The sequence below is a fragment of the Tachyglossus aculeatus genome, chromosome 27 (genome assembly GCF_015852505.1).
Source record: "Tachyglossus aculeatus isolate mTacAcu1 chromosome 27, mTacAcu1.pri, whole genome shotgun sequence".
In the NCBI taxonomy this organism is placed as follows: domain Eukaryota; kingdom Metazoa; phylum Chordata; class Mammalia; order Monotremata; family Tachyglossidae; genus Tachyglossus; species Tachyglossus aculeatus.
In genome coordinates this window covers 1,301,254-1,325,000 of record NC_052092.1, presented here as the reverse complement: position 1 = coordinate 1,325,000, position 23,747 = coordinate 1,301,254, and the positions used below count along the sequence as shown (strand labels likewise).

Below are 23,747 nucleotides of genomic sequence, written 5' to 3'. Positions count from 1 at the left end.
GGACGGTGAGGCCTTCCCTTTAGCTGGCCCAAAGTCATGCAGGGGACAGGAGATGGAGGAGTCTCCCCCAATAGCCTGTGAGCCCACTGTTGGGTAGGGACCATCTCTATCAGTTGCCAACTTGGACTTCCCAAGCGCTTAGTACAGTGCTCTGCACACAGTAAGCGCTCAATAAATCCGATGGAACGAATGAACAAATGCTTTGCACATCATAAGCGCTTATTGTACTTCCCAAGCGCTTAGTCCAGTGCTCTGCACACGGTAAGCACTTAATAAATACAATTGAATGAACGAATGAATGCTTTGCACATGGTAAGCGCTTATTGTACTTCCCAAGCGCTTAGTCCAGTGCTGTGCACACAGTAAGTGCTCAATAAATATGACTGACTGAATGAATGAATGCTTTGCACATTGTAAGCGCTTACTGTACTTCCCAAGCGCTTAGTCCAGTGCTCTGCACACTGTAAGCGCACAATAAATACGATTGAATGAATGCTTTGCACATCGTAAGCGCTTATTGCACTTCCCAAGCGCTTAGTCCAGTGCTCTGCACACTGTAAGCGCTCAATAAATCCGACTGAATGAATGAATGAATGCTTTGCACATCGTGAGCGCTTACTGTACTTCCCAAGTGCTTAGTCCAGTGCTCTGCACACAGTAAGCGCTCAATAAATCCGATTGAACGAATGAATGAATGCTTTGCACATCATAAGTGCTTATTGTACTTCCCAAGCACTTAGTCCAGTGCTCTGCACACAGTAAGCACTTAATAAATACAATTGAATGAACGAATGAATGCTTTGCACATGGTAAGCGCTTATTGTACTTCCCAAGCGCTTAGTCCAGTGCTGTGCACACAGTAAGTGCTCAATAAATATGACTGAATGAATGAATGAATGCTTTGCACATTGTAAGCGCTTACTGTACTTCCCAAGCGCTTAGTCCAGTGCTCTGCACACTGTAAGCGCACAATAAATACGATTGAATGAATGCTTTGCACATCGTAAGCGCTTATTGTACTTCCCAAGCGCTTAGTCCGGTGCTCTGCACACTGTAAGCGCTCAATAAATCCGACTGAATGAATGAATGAATGCTTTGCACATCGTGAGCGCTTACTGTACTTCCCAAGCGCTTAGTCCAGTGCTCTGCACACAGTAAGCGCTCAATAAATCCGATTGAACGAATGAATGAATGCTTTGCACATCGTAAGCGCTTATTGTACTTCCCAAGCGCTTAGTCCTGTGCTCTGCACACAGTAAGCGCTCAATAAATCCGATTGATTGATCGATCGATCTGGGGTCTATTCCCGGCTCCCCCTTCTCGTCTCCTGCGTGACCTTGGGCGAGTCGTTTAACTTCTCTGCGCCTCAGTGACTTAAAAATGGAGACTGGGAGCCCCCTGAGGGGCTGAGCGTCCAGCCTAAGCGCTCAGAACAGCGTTTGGCACAAGGTGAGCGCTTAGCACGTACCTTAATGATAACCCTAAGGATAATTATTATCATTAGCGGTGGTTCTCACCCACCTGAGATGGCCTTGCGCTGGATCAGGTTGGGCCCGTCCAGTTTGGGAAGCCTTTGGAACTTGCCGATGTCCAGGGGCTCCGTCCGAGGGCTCCGGACGGGATATTCGTCCCTCCGGAAGTGCTGGAACTAGAGGCCGGGAGGCAAGGCGGGTGGGAAGTGGGTCCCCCACGACGGGAATGGGGCGGAAAGGGGAGAGGGGAGAGTCCGCCGAGGCGGGAAGGCCGGGAAAAACTGATTCAGAGGTAGAGTTGAGCCCACTGTTGGGTAGGGACCGTCTCTATATGTTGCCAACTTGGACTTCCCAAGCGCTTAGTACAGTGCTCTGCACACAGTAAGCGCTCAATAAATACGATTGATTGATTGACGGGCAGGGGAGGAGAAGACGATGGCGGCGGGAAGGGCAAGCGGCTTTCCCAACATCCTCCGGGACCATCCTTCGGGAAGCGGCACGGCCTACTGGCTAGAGAAGCAGCGTGGCTCAGTGGAAAGAGCCCAGGCTTTGGAGTCAGAGGTCGTGGGTTCAAATCCCGGCTCTGCCCCCGTCTGCTGTGTGACCTTGGGCAAGTCGCTTCACTTCTCCGCGCCTCAGTGACCTCATCTGGAAAATGGGGATGAAGGCTGTGAGCCCCACGTGGGGCAACTTGATCACCTTGTAACCTCCCCAGCGCTTAGAACAGTGCTCTGCACATAGTAAGCGCTTAATAAATGCCATCATTATTATTATTATTATTATTGTTAGAGCCCGGGCTTGGGCTTACAGTGCTCTGCACACAGTAAGCGCTCAATCAATACGACTGAATGAATGATTATCGGAGGGGGACACGGGCACTGCACTGGAGAAGCAGTGTGGCTCAGTGGAAAGAGCCCGGGCTTGGGAGTCAGAGGTCACGGGTTCAAATCCCATCTCCACCACTTAGCTGTGTGACCTTGGGCAAGTTACTTGGCTTCTCTGTGCTTCAGTTCCCTCATCTGGAAAATGGGAATGAAGACTGAGCCCCACGCGGGACAGTCTGATCCTCCCCGGCACATAGTAAGCGCTTAACAAATACCATTATTATTAATAGAGATGACCTTGGGCAAGTCACTTGGCTTCTCTGGGCTTCAGTTCCCTCATCCGGAAAATGGGAATGAAGACGGAGCCCCACGCGGGACAGTCTGATCCTCCCCAGCACATAGTAAGTGTTTAACAAATACCATTATTATGAATAGAGATGACCTTGGGCAAGTTCACTTGGCCTCTCTGGGCTTCGGTTCCCTCATCTGGAAAATGGGAATGAAGACGGAGCCCCACGCGGGACAATCTGATCCTCCCCAGCACATAGTAAGCGCTTAACAAATACCATTATTATTAATAGAGATGACCTTGGGCAAGTCACTTGGCTTCTCTGGGCTTCAGTTCCCTCATCTGGAAAATGGGAATGAAGATGGAGCCCCACGCGGGACAATCTGATCTTCCCCAGCATTCATTCATTCATTCAATCATATTTATTGAGTGCTTACTGTGTGCAGAGCACTTTACTAAGCAATTGGGAAGTCCACATAGTAAGCGCTTAACAAATACCATTATTATGAATAGAGATGACCTTGGGCAAGTCACTTGGCTTCTCTGGGCTTCAGTTCCCTCATCCATAAAATGGGAATGAAGACGGAGCCCCACGTGGGACAATCTGATCCTCCCCAGCACATAGTAAGCGCTTAACAAATACCATTACTATTAATAGAGATGACCTTGGGCAAGTCACTTGGCTTCTCTGGGCTTCAGTTCCCTCATCTGGAAAATGGGAATGAAGACGGAGCCCCACGCGGAACAGTCTGATCCTCCCCAGCACATAGTAAGAGTTTAACAAATACCATTATTATGAATAGAGATGACCTTGGGCAAGTCACTTGGCTTCTCTGGGCTTCAGTTCCCTCATCCGGAAAATGGGAATGAAGACGGAGCCCCACGCGGGACAATCTGATCTTCCCCAGCATTCATTCATTCATTCAATCATATTTATTGAGTGCTTACTGTGTGCAGAGCACTTTACTAAGCAATTGGGAAGTCCACATAGTAAGCGCTTAACAAATACCATTATTATGAATAGAGATGACCTTGGGCAAGTCACTTGGCTTCTCTGGGCTTCAGTTCCCTCATCCGGAAAATGGGAATGAAGATGGAGCCCCACGCGGGACCATCTGATCCTCCCCAGCACATTCAGCGCTTAGAACAGTGCTTTGCACATAGTAAGCGCTTAATAAATGCCATCATTATTATTATAGTAAGCACTTAACGAATGTCATTATTATTAATAGAGATGACCTTGGGCAAGTCACTTGGCTTCTCTGGGCTTCAGTTCCCTCATCCGGAAAATGGGAATGAAGACGGAGCCCCACGCGGGACAGCCTGATCCTCCCCAGCACATAGTAAGCGCTTAACAAATACCATTATTATTAATAGAGATGACCTTGGGCAAGTCACTTGGCTTCTCTGGGCTTCAGTTCCCTCATCTGGAAAATGGGAATGAAGATGGAGCCCCACGCGGGACAATCTGATCCTCCCCGGCACATAGTAAGCGCTTAACAAATACCATTATTATTAATAGAGATGACCTTGGGCAAGTCACTTGGCTTCTCTGGGCTTCAGTTCCCTCATCCGGAAAATGGGAATGAAGACGGAGCCCCACGCGGGACAGTCCCCGGCACATAGTAAGCGCTTAACAAATACCATTATTATTATTAATAGAGAGAACAGGTCCGGACCTGAGCGGTGTGGGGCCGGGGCGACGCGGAAGGGAGCCGGGGGGAAAGGAGGGCGCCGTCAGGGAAGGCCTCTCGGAGGAGACGGGTCAAGGTTCGGGGGTCAGAGGTCACGGCCCGGCCCTACCTGAGGCGGGCCAGGGACTGCGGGAGGGAGGGCGGCCTGCTGCCAAGCTGCTTCCCCCCAGGCCAGCCTGAAGCCCGGGTGGCCGAGGGCACGGGGGTCTCCCGGACGGGCCGGGGGGCACGGTGGGTAGGGCGGGTACGGCATGATGCCCGTCGACGGCAGGTCCCAGGTGGCCCCCGTCCCGCGGTGCGGCGCCGTGCCCGGCGGGCAGTAGCGCCCTGCCACTCGGAAGTCCCTGTGAGGCTTGAACCCTGGAGAGACACACAAACGCACGGAGACACAGCGAGGTCACGCCTTCCATCCGTCGGATTTATGGGACCGGCTCTAGATGTTGCCAACTTGGACTTCCCAAGCGCTTAGTCCAGCGCTCTGCACACAGGAAGCGCTCAATAAATACGATTGATGATGACGATGGAGCGCTTACTCTGGGCAATCAATCAATCAATCGGATTTATCGAGTGATTCCTGTGTGCAGAGCGCTGGACTAAGCGCTTGGGAAGTCCAAGTTGGCAACATCCAGAGACGGTCCCTACCCAACAGCGGGCTCACGGTCTAGAAGGGGGAGACTACGGTCATTTCTTCTAATACTGCATGTTTCCACCTCATGTTTTGGAGTGACTTATGACAAGCGGGATTAGGGAATTCTCTTCCGACAATGCACATCTCCCGGGGGTCCAGCGTGACTCCCGTGATATCGAAAGCAGAGCGCCGGACTAAGCGCTTGGGAAGTCCAAGTTGGCAACATCTAGAGACGGTCCCTACCCAACAGCGGGCTCGCAGGCTAGAAGGGGGAGACTACGGTCGTTTCTCCTAATACTGCATGTTTCCACCTCACGTTTTGGAGTGACTTATGACAAGCGGGATTAGGGAATTCTCTTCCGACAATGCACATCTCCCGGGGGTCCAGCGTGACTCCCGTGATATCGAAAGCAGAGCGCCGGACTAAGCGCTTGGGAAGTCCAAGTTGGCAACATCTAGAGACGGTCCCTACCCAACAGCGGGCTCGCAGGCTAGAAGGGGGAGACTACGGTCGTTTCTCCTAATACTGCATGTTTCCACCTCACGTTTTGGAGTGACTATGACAAGCGGGATTAGGGAATTCTCTTCCGACAATGCACCTCTCCCGGGGGTCCAGCGTGACTCCCGTGATATCGGAAGCAGAGCGCTGGACTAAGCGCTTGGGAAGTCCGGGTCGGCGACGTCGACCCGACGACGGACTCACGGTCTAGAAGGGGGAGACGGGCAACAAAACATGGAGACGGGCCTCCAAATAGCTCTATATAGCTCTATGTCCATCATTAGGCCCTACTGAGAGCTCACCTCCTCCAGGAGGCCTTCCCAGACTGAGCCCCTTCCTTCCTCTCCCCCTCGTCCCCATCTTACCTCCTTCCCTTCCCCACAGCACCTGGATATATGGATATATGTTTGTACATATTTATTACTCTATTTATTTATTTTACTTGTACATATCTATTCTATTTATTTTATTTTGTTAGTATGTTTGGTTTTGTTCTCTGTCTCCCCCTTTTAGACTGTGAGCCCACCGCTGGGTAGGGGCTGTCTCTATATGTTGCCAACTTGGACTTCCAAGCGCTTAGTACAGCGCTCTGCACACAGTAAGCGCTCAATAAATACGATTGATTGATTCTCTGTGCCTCAGTTACCTCATCTGTAAAATGGGGATTAAGACTGTGAGCCCCCCGTGGGACACCCTGATCACCTTGTAACCTCCCCGGCGCTTAGAACACTGCTCGGCACATAGTAAGCGCTTAACAAATGCCATCATCATCCTTATTATTATTATTATTAAATAACATTATTATTTTTATTATTATTAGTGGCAGCGGGTCAATTCCCCTCCTGCCTCCCTTCTCCAGGGTCCTTCTCACCCCTAAGGCCTCAGTTTCCCCTGCCTCCCTTCTCCGGGCTCCTTCTCCCCCTCCGGGCCTCAACCTCCCCCTGCCTCCCTTCTCCAGGGTCCTTCTCACCCCTAAGGCCTCAGTTTCCCCCTGCCTCCCTTCTCCAGGGTCCTTCTCCCCCTCCGGGCCTCAACCTCCCCCTGCCTCCCTTCTCCAGGGTCCCTCTCACCCCTAAGGCCTCAGTTTCCCCCTGCCTCCCTTCTCCAGGGTCCTTCTCACCCCTAAGGCCTCAGTTTCCCCCGCCTCCCTTCTCCGGGCTCCTTCTCCCCCTCCGGGCCTCAACCTCCCCCTGCCTCCCTTCTCCAGGGTCCTTCTCACCCCTAAGGCCTCAGTTTCCCCCTGCCTCCCTTCTCCAGGGTCCTTCTCCCCCTCCGGGCCTCAACCTTCCCCTGCCTCCCTTCTCCAGGGTCCTTCTCACCCCTAAGGCCTCAGTTTCCCCCTGCCTCCCTTCTCTGGGGTCCTTCTCCCCCTCCGGGCCTCAACCTCCCCCTGCCTCCCTTCTCCAGGGTCCTTCTCACCCCTAAGGCCTCAGTTTCCCCCTGCCTCCCTTCTCCGGGCTCCTTCTCCCCCTCCGGGCCTCAACCTCCCCCTGCCTCCCTTCTCCAGGGTCCTTCTCACCCCTAAGGCCTCAGTTTCCCCCTGCCTCCCTTCTCCGGGCTCCTTCTCCCCCTCCAGGCCTCAACCTCCCCCTGCCTCCCTTCTCCAGGGTCCCTCTCACCCCTAAGGCCTCGGTTTCCCCCCGCCTCCCTTCTCCAGGGTCCTTCTCACCCCTAAGGCCTCAGTTTCCCCCCGCCTCCCTTCTCCGCGGTCCTCACCGGTGTAATGGGGGACGTAGGCCTGGTGCAGATCCATATCCCCAGGGTCCGGGGGCTTCTCCTGGCTCAGGCCCTCGGGGAATTTGGGTTTGGCGAGCGGAGAGAGCAGGCTGCGGGATTTCTTCGATCCCGTCGGATCGGCCAGCAGCCGGGCTGTGGTCTTCCCGTATGTCTGCCCCAGCTGGTAGTGAAGCTGAGGGTAGAAGCCAGTGTAGCTGTCGGGGGGCGAGGAGAGAGAGAGGGGGCATGTCAGGATGGGGAGGGGCAGGAGGGAGGCACACAGACTCTAATAATAATTAGATAATAATAATAATAATAATCATGATGGCATTTGTTAAGCGCTTACTACGTGCCAAGCACTGTTCTAAGCGCTGGGGAGGATACAAGGTGATCAGGTTGTCCCCCATGGGGCTCACAGTCTTCATCCCCATTTTACAGATGAGGTCACCGAGGCCCAGAGAATAATAATAATGATGGCATTTATTAAGCGCTTAATACGTGCCAAGCACTGTTCTAAGCACTGGGGAGGATACAAGGTGATCAGGTTGTCCCCCATGGGGCTCACAGTCTTCATCCCCATTTTACAGATGAGGGAACCGAGGCCCAGAGAAGTGAAGCGACTTGCCCACAGTCACCCAGCTGACAAGCGGCAGAGCCGGGATTAGAACCCACGACTTCTGACTCCCAAACCCGGGCTCTTTCCACTGAGCCACGCTGCTTCATATTAATAACGATGGCATTTGTTAGGCGCTTACTATGAGCCAAGCACTGTTCTAAGCACTGGGGGATACAAGAATTCAGGTTGTCCCACGTGGGGCTCACAGCCTTCATCCCCATTTTCCAGATGAGGTCACTGAGGCCCAGAGAAGTGAAGTGACTGGCCCAAAGTCGCACAGCTGATAAGTGGCAGAGCGGGGATTAGAACCCATGACCTCTGCCTCCCAAGCCCGGGCTCTTTCCACTGAGCCACGCTGCTTCTCAATAATCAGGGTACTCGTTAAGCGCTTACTACGTTCTAAGCGCCGGGGTCTCGTCTTTTGCCGTCGCGTCGTCTCCCACCCAGAGCGACTGCTCAGACACATCTCTCTGGAGAAGCAGCGTGGCTCAGTGGAAAGAGCCCGGGCTTTGGAGTCAGAGGTCACGGGTTCAAATCCCGGCTCTGCCACTTGTCAGCTGGGTGACTTTGGGCCAGTCACTTCACTTCTCTGGGCCTCAGTTACCTCATCTATAAAATGGGGCTGAAGACTGTGAGCCCTCCGTGGGACAACTTGATTACCTTGTAACCTCCCCAGTGCTTAGAACAGTGCCTTGCACATAGTAAGCGCTTAATAAATGCCATTATTATTATTATTATTATTCTTCAAATCCCGGCTCTGCCACTTGTCAGCTGTGTGACTTTGGGCAAGCCACTTCACTTCTCTGGGCCTCAGTTACCTCATCTGGAAAATGGGGATGAAGACTGTGAGCCCCCCATGGGACAACCTGATCACCTTATAACCTCTCTAGTGCTTAGAACAGTGCCTTGCACATAGTAATAGTAATAAATGCCATTATCATTATTATTATTATCTCTCCCAGAATGCCCCGCTCTCCATCTCAACCTCCCCCTGCCTCCCTTCTCCAGGGTCCTCAATAGCCCCTGCCTCCCTTCTCCAGGGTTCTTCTTACCTCTGCGCCTCAACTTCCCCCCTGCCTCCCTTCTCCAGGGTCCTTCTCACCCCTCGGGCCTCAATGTCCCCCCTGCCTCCCTTCTCCAGGGTCCTTCTCACCCCCTAGGGCTTCAACCTCCCCCTGCCTCCCTTCTCCAGGGTCCTTTCTCACCCCTCGGGCCTCAACGTCCCCCTGGCCTCCCTTCTCCAGGGTCCTTCTCACCCTTCGGGCCTCAACTTCCCCCCTCCCTCCCTTCTCCAGGGTCCTTCTCACCCCCCGGGGCCTCAACTTCACCATGCCTCCCTTCTCCAGGGTCCTTCTCACCCCTAGGGCCTCAACGTCCCCCCTGCCTCCCTTCACCAGGGTCCTTCTCATCCCCGGGCCTCAACGTCCCCCCTGCCTCCCTTCTCCAGGGTCCTTCTCACCCCTCGGGCCTCAGCATGCCCCTTGCCTCCCTTCTCCAGGGTCCTTCTCACCCCCTGGGCCTCAGCGTCCCCCCTGCCTCCCTTCTCCAGGGTCCTTCTCACCCCCTGGGCCTCAACTTCCTCCCGCCTCCCTTCTCCAGGGTCCTTCTCACCCCCTGGGCCTCAACTTCCCCCTACCTCCCTTCTCCAGGGTCCTTCTCACCCCCAGGGCCTCAACTTCCCCCTGCCTCCCTTCTCCAGGGTCCTTCTCACCCCCTGGGCCTCAACTTCCCCCCTGCCTCCCTTCTCCAGGGTCCTTCTCACCCCCAGGGCCTCAACTTCCCCCCTGCCTCCCTTCTCCAAGGTCCTTCTCACCCCCCGGGCCTCAACTTCCTCCCTTCCTTCCTTCTCCAGGGTCCTTCTCACCCCCTGGGCCTCAACATCCCCCTGCCTCCCTTCTCCAGGGTTCTTCTCACCCCCAGGGCCTCACCTTTCCCCCTGCCTCCCTTCTCCAGGGTCCCTCTCACCCCCCGGGCCTCAACCTCCCCCTGCCTCCCTTCTCCAGGGTCCTTCTCACCCCCCGGGCCTCAACCTCCCCCCTGCCTCCCTTCTCCAGGGTCCCTCTCACCCCGGGATGTAGTGAGGCTCCGGGTTGAGGAGATGGTCAATCTGTGGTGTTGTCATGGTGGTCCTGAGGCCTTCTGTGCCGGGCCCGGCTGCGCCCCGGCCCCCGTCAGCCCCTCCCGGCCCCCTCCCCAAGCCTCCTGGTGGCCCCCTGCCCAGCCAGGAGGCCCATCTCCATGACAACCATTGTGAAAGGGGGCTGGGGGACCGGAGCTGCCCTTTCCCTGGACCGGCGGACCCCTCTTCGGCCCCTGTCAGGAGTCCTGCCCCCAACTCGAGGCGGGGGTCCGTCCCCAATTAGCCCCACGAACCATTCAGCCGTGATCACTCTGATTCGCTCACCCCAGCCCTTGGAAGCCCCTGAGCGCTTAGTACAGTGCTTTGCACACAGTAAGCGCTCAATAAAGGACTGAATGAATGAATGAAAGAAGGAGGAGGAGGATAGCCGTGTCCATGTCCCAGCCCACACTCATTCAGCCTAATAGCAATAATAATAATAATAATGGCATTTATTAAGCGCTTACTATGTGCAAAGCACTGTTCTAAGCGCTGGGGAGGCTACAAGGTGATCAGGTTGTCCCTCGTGGGGCTCACAGTCTTCATCCCCATTTGACAGATGAGGGAACTGAGGCCCAGAGAAGTGAAGTGACTTGCCCAAAGTCACCCAGCTGACAATTGGTGGAGTCGGGATTTGAACCCACGACCTCTGACTCCAAAGCCCGGGCTCCTTCCACCGAGCCACGGCGATATTTGTTCAGCTCTCACTTTGGGCCAGGCATAATGCTAAGAGCTGGGGGAGACTGGACCCAATTCTTGTCCCATGTGGGAGGCATTCATTCATTCATTCAATCAATCGTATTTATTGAGCGCTTACTGTGTGCGGAGCACTGGACTGAGCGCTTGGGAAGTCCAAGTTGGCAACATAGAGAGACGGTCCCCACCTAGCAGCGGGCTCACAGTCTAGAAGGGGGAGGCAGACAACGAAACAACAAAACAAAACATATTAACAAAATAAAATAAAGAGAATAAATATGTACAAGTAAAATAAATAGATTAATAAATACGTACAAACGTATATACATGGCATGACAAATCTCCATTTCATTATCAATAATCCTATTCATTAAGCGCTTACTCTATGTAAGCTGGTTACAGGCAGGGAACGTGGCAACTCATTTTGTAGTATTGGACTCTCCCAAGCGCTTATTACAGTGATCCGAATATGGTAAGCACTCAATAATAATAATGATGCCATTTATTAAGCGCTTACTATGTGCCAAGCACTGTTCTAAGCGCTGGGGAGGTTACAAGGTGATCAGGTTGTCCCACGGGGGGCTCACAGGCTCAGTGGAAACAACCCGGGCTTTGGAGTCAGAGGGCGTGGGTTCAAATCCCGGCTCCGCCACTTGTCAGCTGTGTGACTTTGGGCAAGTCACTTCACTTCTCTGGGCCTCAGTGACCTCATCTGGAAAATGGGGATGAAGACTGTGAGCCCACTGTGGGACAACCTGATCACCTTGTTAACCTCCCCAGCGCTTAGAACAGTGCTTTGCACATAGTAAGTGCTTAACAAATACCATCATTATTATTATGATGATGATGATGGTGGCATTTATTAAGCGCTTACTATGTGCAAAGCACTGTTCTAAGCGCTGGGGAGGTTACAAGGTGATCAGGTTGTCCCACGGGGGGCTCACAGGCTCAGTGGAAACAACCCGGGCTTTGGAGTCAGAGGTCGTGGGTTCAAATCCCGGCTCCGCCACTTGTCAGCTGTGTGACTTTGGGCAAGTCACTTCACTTCTCTGGGCCTCAGTGACCTCACCTGGAAAATGGGGATTAAGACTGTGAGCCCACCGTGGGACAACCTGATCACCTTGTTAACCTCCCCTGTGCTTAGAACAGTGCTTTGCACATAGTAAGCGCTTAACAAATACCATCATTATGATGATGATGATGATGATGACATTTATTAAGCGCTTACTATGTGCAAAGCACTGTTCTAAGCGCCGGGGAGGTTACAAGGTGATCAGGTTGTCCCATGAGGGGCTCACAATCTTTATTACCCTTTGGCAGATGAGGTCACTGAGGCCCAGAGAAGCGAAGTGACTTGCCCAAAGCCACCCAGCTGACAGTTGGTGGGGCCGGGATTTGAACCCATGACCTCTGACTCCAAAGCCCGGGCTCTTTCCACTGAGCCACGCTGCTTCTCTAATCATCACCATCCCTAGACTGTGAGCCCGCTGTTGGGTCGGGACCGCCTCTATGTGTTGCCGACTTGTACTTCCCGAGCGCTTAGTACAGTGCTGTGCACACAGTAAGCGCTCAATAAATACGATTGATTGATTGATTGATTGATCATCCCCCCCATCCCAGCCCCACACCACTTGGTATTTTGTTTCTATTCCTGCCTGCCTCTCCCTCCGGACTGTAAGCCCGTCGTGGGCAGGGCACGTGTCCGTTGTTGTGTTGTGCTCTCCCAAGCGCTTAGTACAGTGTTCCGCACACAGTAAGCGCTCGGGAAACAGGATTGGTTGCCTGACAGGCCGGGGGCTGCTTGTGATGTCACTTGGAAGTCACCAAGAGAAGAACACGAAGGCGGCCGGCCCACCTGGGGGGGCCTCGTCATTCCACGCCCGATGAATTTCGACCAAAAAGTTGTCAAGTTTTTGGCAAATTATTACATCAATGGAGGACAGCACTGGAAATATGGGCGGCAGCCCCCGTTTCGACCCTGCGGGTGAGGGCCTCTTCCGTGACTCCGGGCTGGGGGCGAGAGAAGCAGCGTGGCTCGGTGGAAAGAGCCCGGCCTTTGGAGTCAGAGGTCGTGGGTTCGAATCCCGGCCCCACCACCAGTCTGCTGTGTGACCCTGGGCAAGTCGCTTCACTTCTCTGAGCCTCAGTTCCCTCATCTGTAAAAATGGGGATGAAGACTGTGAGCCCCACGTGGGACAACTTGATCACATTGTATCCCCCTCAGTGCTTACAACAGGGCTTGGCACATGGGAAGCGCTTAATAAATGTCATTATTATTATTATATGTCTATACTGGGAGCCCCCCGTGGGACAACGTGATCTCCTTGTAAGCTCCCCAGCGCTTAGAACAGTGCTTGGCACATGGGAAGCGCTTAATAAATGTCATTATTATTATTATTATTATATGTCTATACTGTGAGCCCCCCGTGGGCCAACCTGATCACCTTGTAACCTCCCTGGCGCTTAGAACAGTGCTTGGCACATGGGAAGCGCTTAATAAATGTCATTATTATTATTATATGTCTATACTGTGAGCCCCCCGTGGGCCAACCTGATCACCTTGTAACCTCCCCGGTGCTTAGAACAGTGCTTGGTACATGGGAAGTGCTTAATAAATGTCATTATTATTATTATTATTATTATTATTATTATTATTATTATATGTCTATACTGTGAGCCCCCCGTGGGACAACCTGATCACCTTGTAACCTCCCCGGTGCTTAGAACAGTGCTTGGCACATGGGAAGCACTTAATAAATGTTATTATTATTATTATTATATGTCTATACTGTGAGCCCCCCGTGGGACAACCTGATCACCTTGTAACCTCCCCCGTGCTTAGAACAGTGCTTTGCACATAGTAAGTGCTTAATAAATGTCATTATTATTAATAATAATATATGTTAATATATTATTATATATTATAATTATATTATTATCATGTTATTTATATAATATATATTAATATATTATTGATATATGTCTATACTGTGAGCCCCCCGTGGGACAACCTGATCACCTTGTAACCTCCCCAGCGTTTAGAACAGTGCTTTGCACATAGTAAGCGCTTAATAAATGCCATCATTATTATTACTACACAAGTAAACAGGGTTGGATACAGTCCCTGTCCCACACGGGGCTCTCCGTCTCAATCCCCATTTTTCAGATGAGGGAACCGAGGCCCAGAGAAGTGAAGTGACTCACCCAAGGTCGCACAGCAGGTTGGTTAACTCAATCAATCAATCGTATTTATTGAGCGCTTACTGTGTGCAGAGCACTGTACTAAGCGCTTGGGAAGTACAAGTTGGCAACATACAACATATAACTGAATGATTGCCCTGTCCCACATGGGGCTCTCCATCTCAATCCCCATTTTTCAGATGAGGGAACCAAGGCCCAGAGAAGTGAAGCGACTCACCCAAGGTCACACAGCAGGTTGGTTAACTGAATGGTCCAGAGGGTGCCGCCATGTCTCCGGGCAATCGTCATAATAATGATAAATAATAATGATAATAATAATAACAATAATGGCATGAATTAAGTGCTTACTATGTGCCAAGCACTGTTCTAAGCGCTGGGGAGGTTACAAGGTGATCAGGTGAGGCTCACAGTCTTCATCCCCATTTTCCAGATGAGGGAACTGAGGCCCAGAGGAGTGAAGTGACTTGTCCAGAGTCACCCAGCTGAGTCGGGATTTGAACCCACGACCTGTGACTCCAAAGCCCGGGCTCTTTCCACTGAGTCACGCTGCTCCTCCTCCTCCTCCTCATGGCTATCTCTCCCCGTCTCCCACACCCTCCCAGGCCCCAGCTGGGATGTGCTGATAGCCCTTTGGCTCTGCCGGCCCCGAGCCTGAGCGTGGGCTCCAAGTGTCCAGTGCTTGACTACTGCCAGAAGTGGAATTCCCTCAAGGCCCAGACCAGGCAACAACTCAGTGAGTAATAATTAATAATAATAATAATAATAATAATAATGATAATAATAATAGTATTTGTTAAGCGCTTCCTTTGTGCCAAGCACTGGGGTAGATAATAATAACAATAAATAATAATAGCATTTGTTAAGCACTTGCTTTGTACCAAGCACTGGGGTAGATAATAAGAACAATAAATAACAATGGCATTTCTTAAGCGCTTACTATGCGCAAAACTTGGACCATGTGCAAAACTGCAAAACTTACTATGTTGCCAACTTGGACTTCCCAAGCGCTTAGTACAGTGCTCTGCACACAGTAAGTGCTCAATAAATACGACAATGAATGAATGAATGAATGAAAACGCTGTTCAGGTTACGAGGTGATCAGGCTGTCCCACGGGGGCTCACAGTCTTTATCCCCATTTTACAGATGAGGGAACTGAGGCGACTTGCCCTCAGGCCGCCCAATCTCCTCCTCTAGACTGTAATAATGGTAATGATGGCATTTATTAAGCGCTTACTATGTGCCAAGCACTGTTCTAAGCGCTGGGGAGGTTACAAGGTGATCAAGCTGTCCCACGGGGGGCTCACAGTCTTCATCCCCATTTTACAGATGAGGTCACTGAGGCACAGAGAAGTGAGGTGACTTGCCCTCAGGCTGCCCAATCTCCTCCTCTAGACTGTAATAATGATAATGATGGCATTTATTAAGCACTTACTATGTGCCAAGCACTGTTCTAAGCGCTGGGGAGGTTACAAGGTGATCAGGCTGTCCCACGGGGGGCTCACAGTCTTCATCCCCATTTTACAGATGAGGTCATTGAGGCACAGAGAAGTGAGGTGACTTGCCCTCAGGCCGCCCAATCCCCTCCTCTAGACTGTAATAATGGTAATGATGGCATTTATTAAGCGCTTACTATGTGCCAAGCACTGTTCTAAGCGCTGGGGAGGTTACAAGGTGATCAAGCTGTCCCACGGGGGGCTCACAGTCTTCATCCCCATTTTACAGATGAGGGAACTGAGGCGCAGAAAAGTGAGGTGACTTGCCCTCAGGCCGCCCAATCTCCTCCTCTAGACTGTAATAATGATAACGATGGCATTTATTAAGCGCTTACTATGTGCCAAGCACTGTTCTAAGCGCTGGGGAGGTTACAAGGTGATCAAGCTGTCCCACGGGGGGCTCACAGTCTTCATCCCCATTTTACAGAGGAGGGAACTGAGGCGCAGAGAAGTGAGGTGACTTGCCCTCAGGCCGCCCAATCTCCTCCTCTAGACTGTAATAATGATAACGATGGCATTTATTAAGCGCTTACTATGTGCCAAGCACTGTTCTAAGCGCTGGGGAGGTTACAAGGTGATCAAGCTGTCCCACGGGGGGCTCACAGTCTTCATCCCCATTTTACAGATGAGGGAACTGAGGCGCAGAGAAGTGAGGTGACTTGCCCTCAGGCCGCCCAATCTCCTCCTCTAGACTGTAATAATGATAACGATGGCATTTATTAAGCGCTTACTATGTGCCAAGCACTGTTCTAAGCACTGGGGAGGTTACAAGGTGATCAGGTTGTCCCATGGGGGGCTCACAGTCTTCATCCCCATTTTACAGATGAGGTCACTGAGGCCCAGAGAAGTGAAGTGACTTGCCCAAAGTCACACAGCTGACAATTGGCAGAGCCGGGGTTTGAACCCACGACCTCTGACTCCAAAGCCCGGGCTCTTTCCACTGAGCCACGCTGCTTCTCTACATACAGGGTACAGGATCAGGGTTATCAGTTCGTCCCATGGGGGGCTCACACTTTTAATCCCCATTTTCCAGATGAGGGAACTGAGGCCCAGAGAAGTGAAGTGACTTGCCCAAAGTCACCCAGCCGACAGTTGGCAGAGCCGGGATTTGAACCTCTGACTTCTGACTCCAAAGCCCAGGCCCTTTCCACCGAGCCACAGCAGCTTCTCCATTTTTAGACTGTGAGCCCACTGTTGGGTAGGGACTGTCTCTATATGTTGCCAACTTGTACTTCCCAAGCGCTTAGTACAGTGCTCTGCACACAGTAAGCGCTCGATAAATACGATTGATGATGATGATGATGATGAAGACTGTGAGCCCCATGTGGGACGGGGGCCGTGGCCCACCCGACGGACCTTCTATCAGCTCCCCCACTCTGGCACATAGTAAGCGCTTAATAGAGAAGCAGCGTGGCTCAGTGGAAAGAGCCCGGGCTTTGGAGTCAGAGGTCATGGGTTCAAATCCCGGCTCTGCCACCTATCTGCTGTGTGACTTTGGGCAAGTCACTTCACTTCTCTGGGCCTCAGTTCCCTCGTCTGTAAAATGGAGATTAAGACTGTGAGCCCCTCTGTGGGGACAACCTGATCGCCTTGTAACTTCCCCGGTGCTTAGAACAGTGCTTTGCATGTAGTAAGCGCTTAATAAATGCCATTATTATTATTATTAATAATAATAAAAATAGCCCAATTTTTCTTATTATGATTCTGCCGTCCCTCAGCCTTCCGGGAAGCCTTGGAATGCCGCCCACCACGGCTCACGGATCCCGAAGCCCCAGGCCCGGCTCACTACCCGGCTCTGGCCGGGAATTGGGGGCTCCAAAAGCATCGCGCTCCCAGGGCCCGGATGCCCCGCAGAGGTACCCGCATCCTTGCCATCCCGTCCTGCTGAGAGCTCACCTCCTCCAGGAGGCCTTCCCAGACTGAGCCCCTTCCTTCCTCTCCCCCTCATCCCCCTCTCCATCCCCCCATCTTACCTCCTTCCCTTCCCCACAGCACCTGGATATATGGATAGATGTTTGTACATATTTATTACTCTATTTATTTTACTTGTACATATCTATTCTATTTATTTTATTTTGTTAGTATGTTTGGTTTTGTTCTCTGTCTCCCCCTTTTAGACTGTGAGCCCAATGTTGGGCAGGGACTGTCTCTATATGTTGCCAGTTTGTACTTCCCAAGCGCTTAGTCCAGTGCTCTGCACATAGTAAGCGCTCAATAAATACGATTGATGATGATGATGATGACCTCCAGCTCTGGGCCGAGCATCCTGGGCCGCCCCCTGACTCTCGGCCGGATTGTGAGCCCACTGTTGGGTAGGGACTGTCTCTATATGCTGCCAATCTGTACTTCCCAAGTGCTTAGTACAGTGCTCTGCACATAGTAAGCGCTCAATAAATATGATTGATGATGATTGGGGGTTTCCTCACCCGAGGCGGGGAGGGGGCTGCCCCTGGACGGGGGCATCTCGTGCCAGGGGAAGTACCTACCAATCAATCAATCATATTTATTAAGCGCTTACTGTGTGCAGAGCACTGGACTAAGCGCTTGGGAAGTCCAAGTTGGCAACATCTAGAGACAGTCCCTACCCAACAGTGGGCTCACAGTCTAGAATCAATCAATCAATCAATTAATCGTATTTATTGAGCGCTTACTGTGTGCAGAGCACTGCACTAAGCGCTTGGGAAGTCCAAGTTGGCAACATCTAGAGATGGTCCCTACTCAACAGTGGGCTCACAGTCTAGAATCAATCAATCAATCAATCGTATTTATTGAGCGCTTACTGTGTTTAGAGCACTGGACTAAGCGCTTGGGAAGTCCAAGTTGGCAACATCTAGAGACGGTCCCTACCCAACAGTGGGCTCACAGTCTAGAATCGATCAATCGTATTTATGGAGCGCTTACTGTGTGCAGAGCACTGGACTAAGCGCTTGGGAAGTCCAAATTAGCAACATATAGAGACGGTCCCTACCCAACAGTGGGCTCACAGTCTAAAAGGATGTGGAGGTGTCAGGGGACGGGATTCGGAGCGGGAGCAGAAGTGGGGGGGAAATCTGCCCGGGGCGGGGGGGTGTGTGTCCTCAATGCCCCCCAAGTGGGTCCAGGCCGGGGTAGTCCCAGTTGGGCCTCGGATTCTCCGACTCCAGTCCGGCCCCCGCTCTGCTCCCTCAGATGGCGGCGGGCACTGCTTTGGGTGCCAAAACAAGAATCCGTTCACTCGCAAGGTGAACTTGATCGCCAAGAACCAGGTAAGCCGCGTCGGCTCTGCCAATCTCGCTCTCTTCCTCCCTTCAAGGCCCTGCTGAGAGCTCACCTCCTCCAGGAGGCCTTCCCAGACTGAGCCCCTTCCTTCCTCTCCCCCTCATCCCCCTCTCCATCCCCCCCATCTTACCTCCTTCCCTTCCCCACAGCACCTGTATATATGGATATATGTTTGTACAGATTTATTACTCTATTTATTTATTTATTTTACTTGTACATATCTATCCTATTTATTTTATTGTGTTAGTAGTTTGGTTTTGTTCTCTGTCTTCCCCCTTTTAGACTGTGAGCCCACTGTTGCGTAGGGACTGTCTCTATATGTTGCCAATTTGTACTTCCCAAGCGCTTAGTCCAGTGCTCTGCACATAGTAAGCGCTCAATAAATACGATTGATGATGATGATGATGATGCCCCCCGCGATCCCGGGGGTGGCTACCCGCTGATCTCCCCCAGACCCAGGTGGCCCAGGAGGGCCAGCGGGGTCCGGAAAGTGGGGCTCGCTGCTCGGCTTCCTTGTCCATCCCGTCGACTCTGCCCTCCGTCAAGCGCTTAGTCCAGTGCTCTGCACACAGTAAGCGCTCAATAAATACGATTGATTGATTGATTGATTGGTCCTCAGGCTGGCGTGTGTGCCCGTGGTGTTTTCCATAACACGAAGCGCTCGCTATGTGCCCGGCGCTGACCTAAGCGCTGGGGGACACAGTTGGACCCACCTCATCCGGCTCCCAGTCTTCGCCTCCACTTTCCAACTGCGGCAATGAGGCCCAGAGAAGTGAAGTGACCGGCCCACGGTCACACAGCAGATCAATCAATCAATCAATCGTATTTATTGAGCGCTTACAGTGTGCAGAGCACCGGACTGAGCGCTTGGGAAGTCCAAGTTGGCAACATCTAGAGACAGTCCCTACCCAACGGCGGGCTCACGGAAACTGGGTCCCTTCTGGCTCCCAGGCTCTACGCCGCTTGTGCGCGAGACTGTTTGGGGGGGCTGCCCCTCTGCAGCAGGAGAAGCAGCGTGGCTCAGTGGAAAGAGCCCGGGCTTTGGGGTCAGAGGTCCTGAGTTCAAATCCCGGCTCCGCCAACTGTCAGCTGGGTGACTTCTCTGAGCCTCGGTTCAAAGGGGGATGAAGACTGTGAGCCTCCCGTGGGCCAACCTGATCACCTTGTAACCTCCCCAGCGCTTAGAACGGCGCTCGGCACATAGTAGGGAAGCAGCGTGGCTCAGTGGAAAGAGCCCGGGCTTTGGAGTCAGAGGTCATGGGTTCGAATCCCGGCTCCGCCACATGTCTGCTGTGAGACCTTGGGCAAGTCAGTTCACTTCTCTGAGCCTCAGTTCCCTCATCTGTAAAATGGACTGTGAGTCCCTCATCACCTTGTATCGCCCCCCCAGCGCTTAGAACAGCGCTTTGCACATAGTAAGCGCTTAACAAATACCATCATTATTATTAGTAGGTGCTTAACAAATGCCATCTTCCCCAGCAGGTAGGCCCCAACTGGAGGGGCAAGTCACTTCACCTGTCTGAGCCTCAGTGACCTCATCTGTAAAATGGGGATGAAGACTGTGAGTCCCCCATGGGACAACCTCATCACCTTGTATCACTCCCCCAGCGCTTAGAACAGTGCTTTGTGCATAGTAAGCGCTTAACAAATACCATCATTATTATTAGTAGGTGCTTAACAAACGCCATCTTCCCCGGCAGGTAGGCCCCAACTGGAGGGGCAAGTCACTTCACTTCTCTGAGCCTCAGTTCCCTCATCTGTAAAATGGGGATGAAGACTGTGAGTCCCCCATGGGACAACCTCATCACCTTGTATCACCCCCCCAGCACTTAGAACAGTGCTTTGCTCATAGTAAGCGCTTAACAAATACCATCTTTATTATTAGTAGGTGCTGAACAAACGCCATCTTCCCCGGCAGGTAGGCCCCAACTGGAGGGGCAAGTCACTTCACTTCTCTGAGCCTCAGTTCCCTCATCTGTAAAATGGACTGTGAGTCCCCCATGGAACAACCTCATCACCTTGTATCGCCCCCCAAGCGCTTAGAACAGCGCTTTGCACATAGTAAGCGCTTAACAAATACCATCATTATTATTAGTAGGTGCTTAACAAACGCCATCTTCCCCGGCAGGTAGGCCCCAACTGGAGGGGCAAGTCACTTCACTTCTCTGAGCCTCAGTTCCCTCATCTGTAAAATGGACTGTGAGTCCCCCATGGGACAACCTCATCACCTTGTATCGCTCCCCAGCGCTTAGAACAGCGCTTTGCGCATAGTAAGCGCTTAACAAATACCATCATTGTTATTAGTAGGTGCTTAGAGAAGCAGCGTGGCTCAGTGGGAAAGAGCCCGGGCTTTGGAGTCAGAGGTCATGGGTTCAAGTCCCGGCTCCGCCGCTTGTCAGCTGGGTGACTTTGGGCAAGTCACTTCACTTCTCTGGGCCTCAGTTCCCTCATCTGTAAAATGGGGATGAAGACTGTGAGCCCCCCGTGGGACAATCTGATCACCTTGTATCACCCCCCAGCGCTTAGAACAGTGCTTTGCACATAGTAAGCGCTTAACAAATACCATCATTATTATTAGTAGGTGCTTAGAGAAGCAGCGTGGCTCAGTGGGAAAGAGCCCGGGCTTTGGAGTCAGAGGCCACGGGTTCAAGTCCCTGCTCCGCCGCTTGTCAGCTGTGTGACTTTGGGCAAGTCACTTCTCTGGGCCTCAGTTCCCTCATCTGGAAAATGGGGATGAAGACTGTGAGCCCCACGTGGGACAACCTGATCATCCTGTATTCCCCCCAGCAATTAGAACAGTGCTTTGCACATAGTAAGCGCTTAATAAATGTCATCATTATTATTATTATTATTAACAAATGCCATCTTCCCCGGCAGGTAGGCCCCAACTGGAGCCTGAGATCCTTTTTCTTCTGTCCACAGCAGCCGCCCGCGTTTCAGCCGGCCCAGGTGCCCGGCCGGGCCTCCCAGCGGCCTACCCAAGCCCACCCCGTGGGCCACAGCTTCGGCCGGCGACTGCCCCCCATCCCTCCCGGTGAGGGCCGCGGGGCTCCCTGCCACCCCCTCCTCATCTTTCCTCCCCGACTCTGCCCCCGCACCCCACCCCACCCGCCCTCTCCTCCTCCCAGCCCCCAGCGGCCCTGACCGCGGCCCCAGCACCCCGCCTTTGGGCCCCCCACCCCTGCCCCTTCCCCGGCAGAGTCCGTGCCAGGCCCCAACGCGTATAACGTGGACCCCGGCTACCGGTCCCTGCATGCCCACCCGTGGACCTCCTCCATGAGCCTCCACTCCCAGGCCTGGGCCAACTCAGGTGAGGTGACTTCCAGCCCGGGGGGCGGCTGTTTGTGGGCAGCGTGGAGGGTCTGACCCCCCAAATACCCATCCCGCAGGCTTGACCCCCGGCCCTGGGGCTTACACACTGAGGGAGACGCGCAGGTCCTCCCGCTTCGCCTGGGCGCCGGGCATCCTCATCCAAGGAGTCCGCCGACACAAGAGACACGACACCGGACCCTTCTGCACTCTGTAACGGGGAGCCTTTTGGGACCCCCATCTCCCCTTCCCCACCCCAACCGGGAGAATACCAATTTGTCCCGCTCTCCTTCCGGCCTTTGGGCTCCACGGGCACGCGGAGGGAGGCCCCCAACTCTCCCTCCGTCAGGGAAGCAGCGGGGCTCGGCGGAAAGAGCCCGGGCTTGGGAGTCAGAGGTCGTGGGTTCTAATCCCGGCGCCGCCACACGTCGGCTGGGTGACCTTGGGCAAGTCGCTTCGCTTCTCTGGGCCTCAGTTCCCTCATCAATCAATCAATCAATCGTACTTATTGAGCGCTTACTGTGTGCAGAGCACTGGACTAAGCGCTTGGGAAGTACAAGTTGGCAACATATAGAGACGGTCCCTACCCAACAGTGGGCTCACAGTCTTAACAAATGCCATCATCATCATCATAGTAAGGGCTTAATGAATGCCATTATTCTTACTGTTACTATCCCAGGCCCAGGGACCCCCTTCACCCCTGGGTACCAGGCAGGCGGCTCCCACTCCTCCAGCCAAGGGTCCCACCCTTCTCCCAGAATGGGCGTCCTCTACATCTCCACCCAAGGGCCTCCAGCTGGGGTGGGGGGGCGGGCCCGGGGGGAGTGGTCTGCACCCACTGCTTTGCCCCCCATTATTCATTCATTGCTACAACTGGGCGCTTCCTACGTGCGCAGCGCTGTACTAAGCGCTCGGGGAGACCCAGCCCCTGCCCGCAAAGAGCTGAGGGACGCGGGGAGGGAGCGGGCTTAGCATCAGTGCTCAAGAAATAGGATTGGAGGACGGATTGAATGAATGAGTAGATGGAGGGGGCGGGGCTTTAAGAAGGGGGCGGGGCGTCGGAAAGAGGGCGTGGCCTGGGAAGGGGCGGGGTTTCAGAAGGGAGCGGGACCCAACGACGCGTCCGATAGGGCAGGGCGCCGGAAGTGGGCATGGCCTGGGGAAGGGGCGGGGCCTCAGAAGGGGGCGGGGCCCGGACAGTGGGCGTGGCCGCGGGAGACGGACAGGCCCCTCAGAAGGGGCGGGGGCCTCAGAAAGGGGAGGGGCCGCCAACGGCTCGTCCGATAGGGCGGGGCGCCAGCCGTGGGCGGGGCCTGTGAAAGGGGAGGGGTTTCAGAAGGGGTCGTGGCCTCGGGAGGTAGACAGGGCAGTGGAAGGGGGCGGGGCCCGGGAAAGGGGCGGGGCCCAGCGACTCGCCTGATAGGGGCAGGGCGCCGGAAGTGGGCGTGGCATGCGAAAGGGGAGGGGCCTCGGAAGGGGGCGGGGCCCGGACAGTGGGCGGGGCCGCGGGAGACGGACAGGTCCTCAGAAGGGGCGGGGGCCTGCGATAGGGAGGGGCCCCGGGAGATGGGCGGGGCGTCAGTCATGGGCGTGGCCTGTGAAAGGGGCTGGTTTTCAGAAGGGGTCGTGGCCTCGGGAGGTGGACAGGGCCGCGGAAGGGGGCAGGGCCCGGGAAAGGGGAGGAGGCCTCAGAAGGGGAGCCCCCAACGGCCCGTCTGATAGGGGCGGGGCCTCGGGAAAGGGGCGGGGCCTCTAACGACACGTCAGATTGGGCGGGGCCTCGGGAAAGGGGGCGGGGCATGGGAAAAGGGCGGGGCCTCTATCGACACGTCCGATTGGGCGGGGCCCGAGAAAGGGGCCGTCCCCCATGAGGGGGCGGGGCCTGGTAATTTGGGGCATCGGAAAGGGGGGCGTGACCTTAGAAGGGGGCGG

General features: G+C 53.7%; 2 protein-coding genes across 5 annotated transcripts in view; one reads left to right on the top strand and one right to left on the bottom strand.

The window, feature by feature from the left end:
* The window catches only part of FAM166A (family with sequence similarity 166 member A), a 21,320-nt gene extending 11,432 nt beyond the window's left edge, over positions 1-9,888 (bottom strand). For both annotated transcript variants that reach the window (XM_038767718.1, XM_038767719.1), the window contains exons 1-4: positions 9,805-9,888; positions 7,123-7,337; positions 4,389-4,639; positions 1,522-1,648 (exon numbers count right to left, since the gene is read on the bottom strand). In XM_038767718.1, coding sequence (XP_038623646.1) covers positions 1,522-1,648; positions 4,389-4,639; positions 7,123-7,337; positions 9,805-9,860 — 649 coding nt within the window. In that variant the 5' untranslated portion in view covers positions 9,861-9,888. The remainder of the gene's footprint in view (positions 1-1,521; positions 1,649-4,388; positions 4,640-7,122; positions 7,338-9,804) is intronic.
* A 2,515-nt stretch (positions 9,889-12,403) lies between these two features.
* STPG3 (sperm-tail PG-rich repeat containing 3) lies at positions 12,404-22,090 on the top strand. 3 transcript variants are annotated; one of them, XM_038768038.1, is made up of 7 exons: positions 12,404-12,537; positions 14,357-14,487; positions 16,967-17,104; positions 18,417-18,493; positions 21,429-21,540; positions 21,718-21,816; positions 21,896-22,090. In XM_038768038.1, exons 1-7 carry the CDS (start codon positions 12,437-12,439, stop codon positions 22,030-22,032), a joined length of 795 nt encoding a protein of 264 aa, XP_038623966.1. In that variant the 5' UTR covers positions 12,404-12,436; the 3' UTR covers positions 22,033-22,090. The 3 variants fall into 3 exon arrangements, with proteins under 3 accessions (XP_038623966.1, XP_038623965.1, XP_038623967.1); XM_038768037.1 differs by having other exon boundaries at positions 21,706-21,816; XM_038768039.1 differs by lacking the exon at positions 21,718-21,816.
* Positions 22,091-23,747: the final 1,657 nt, after the last annotated feature.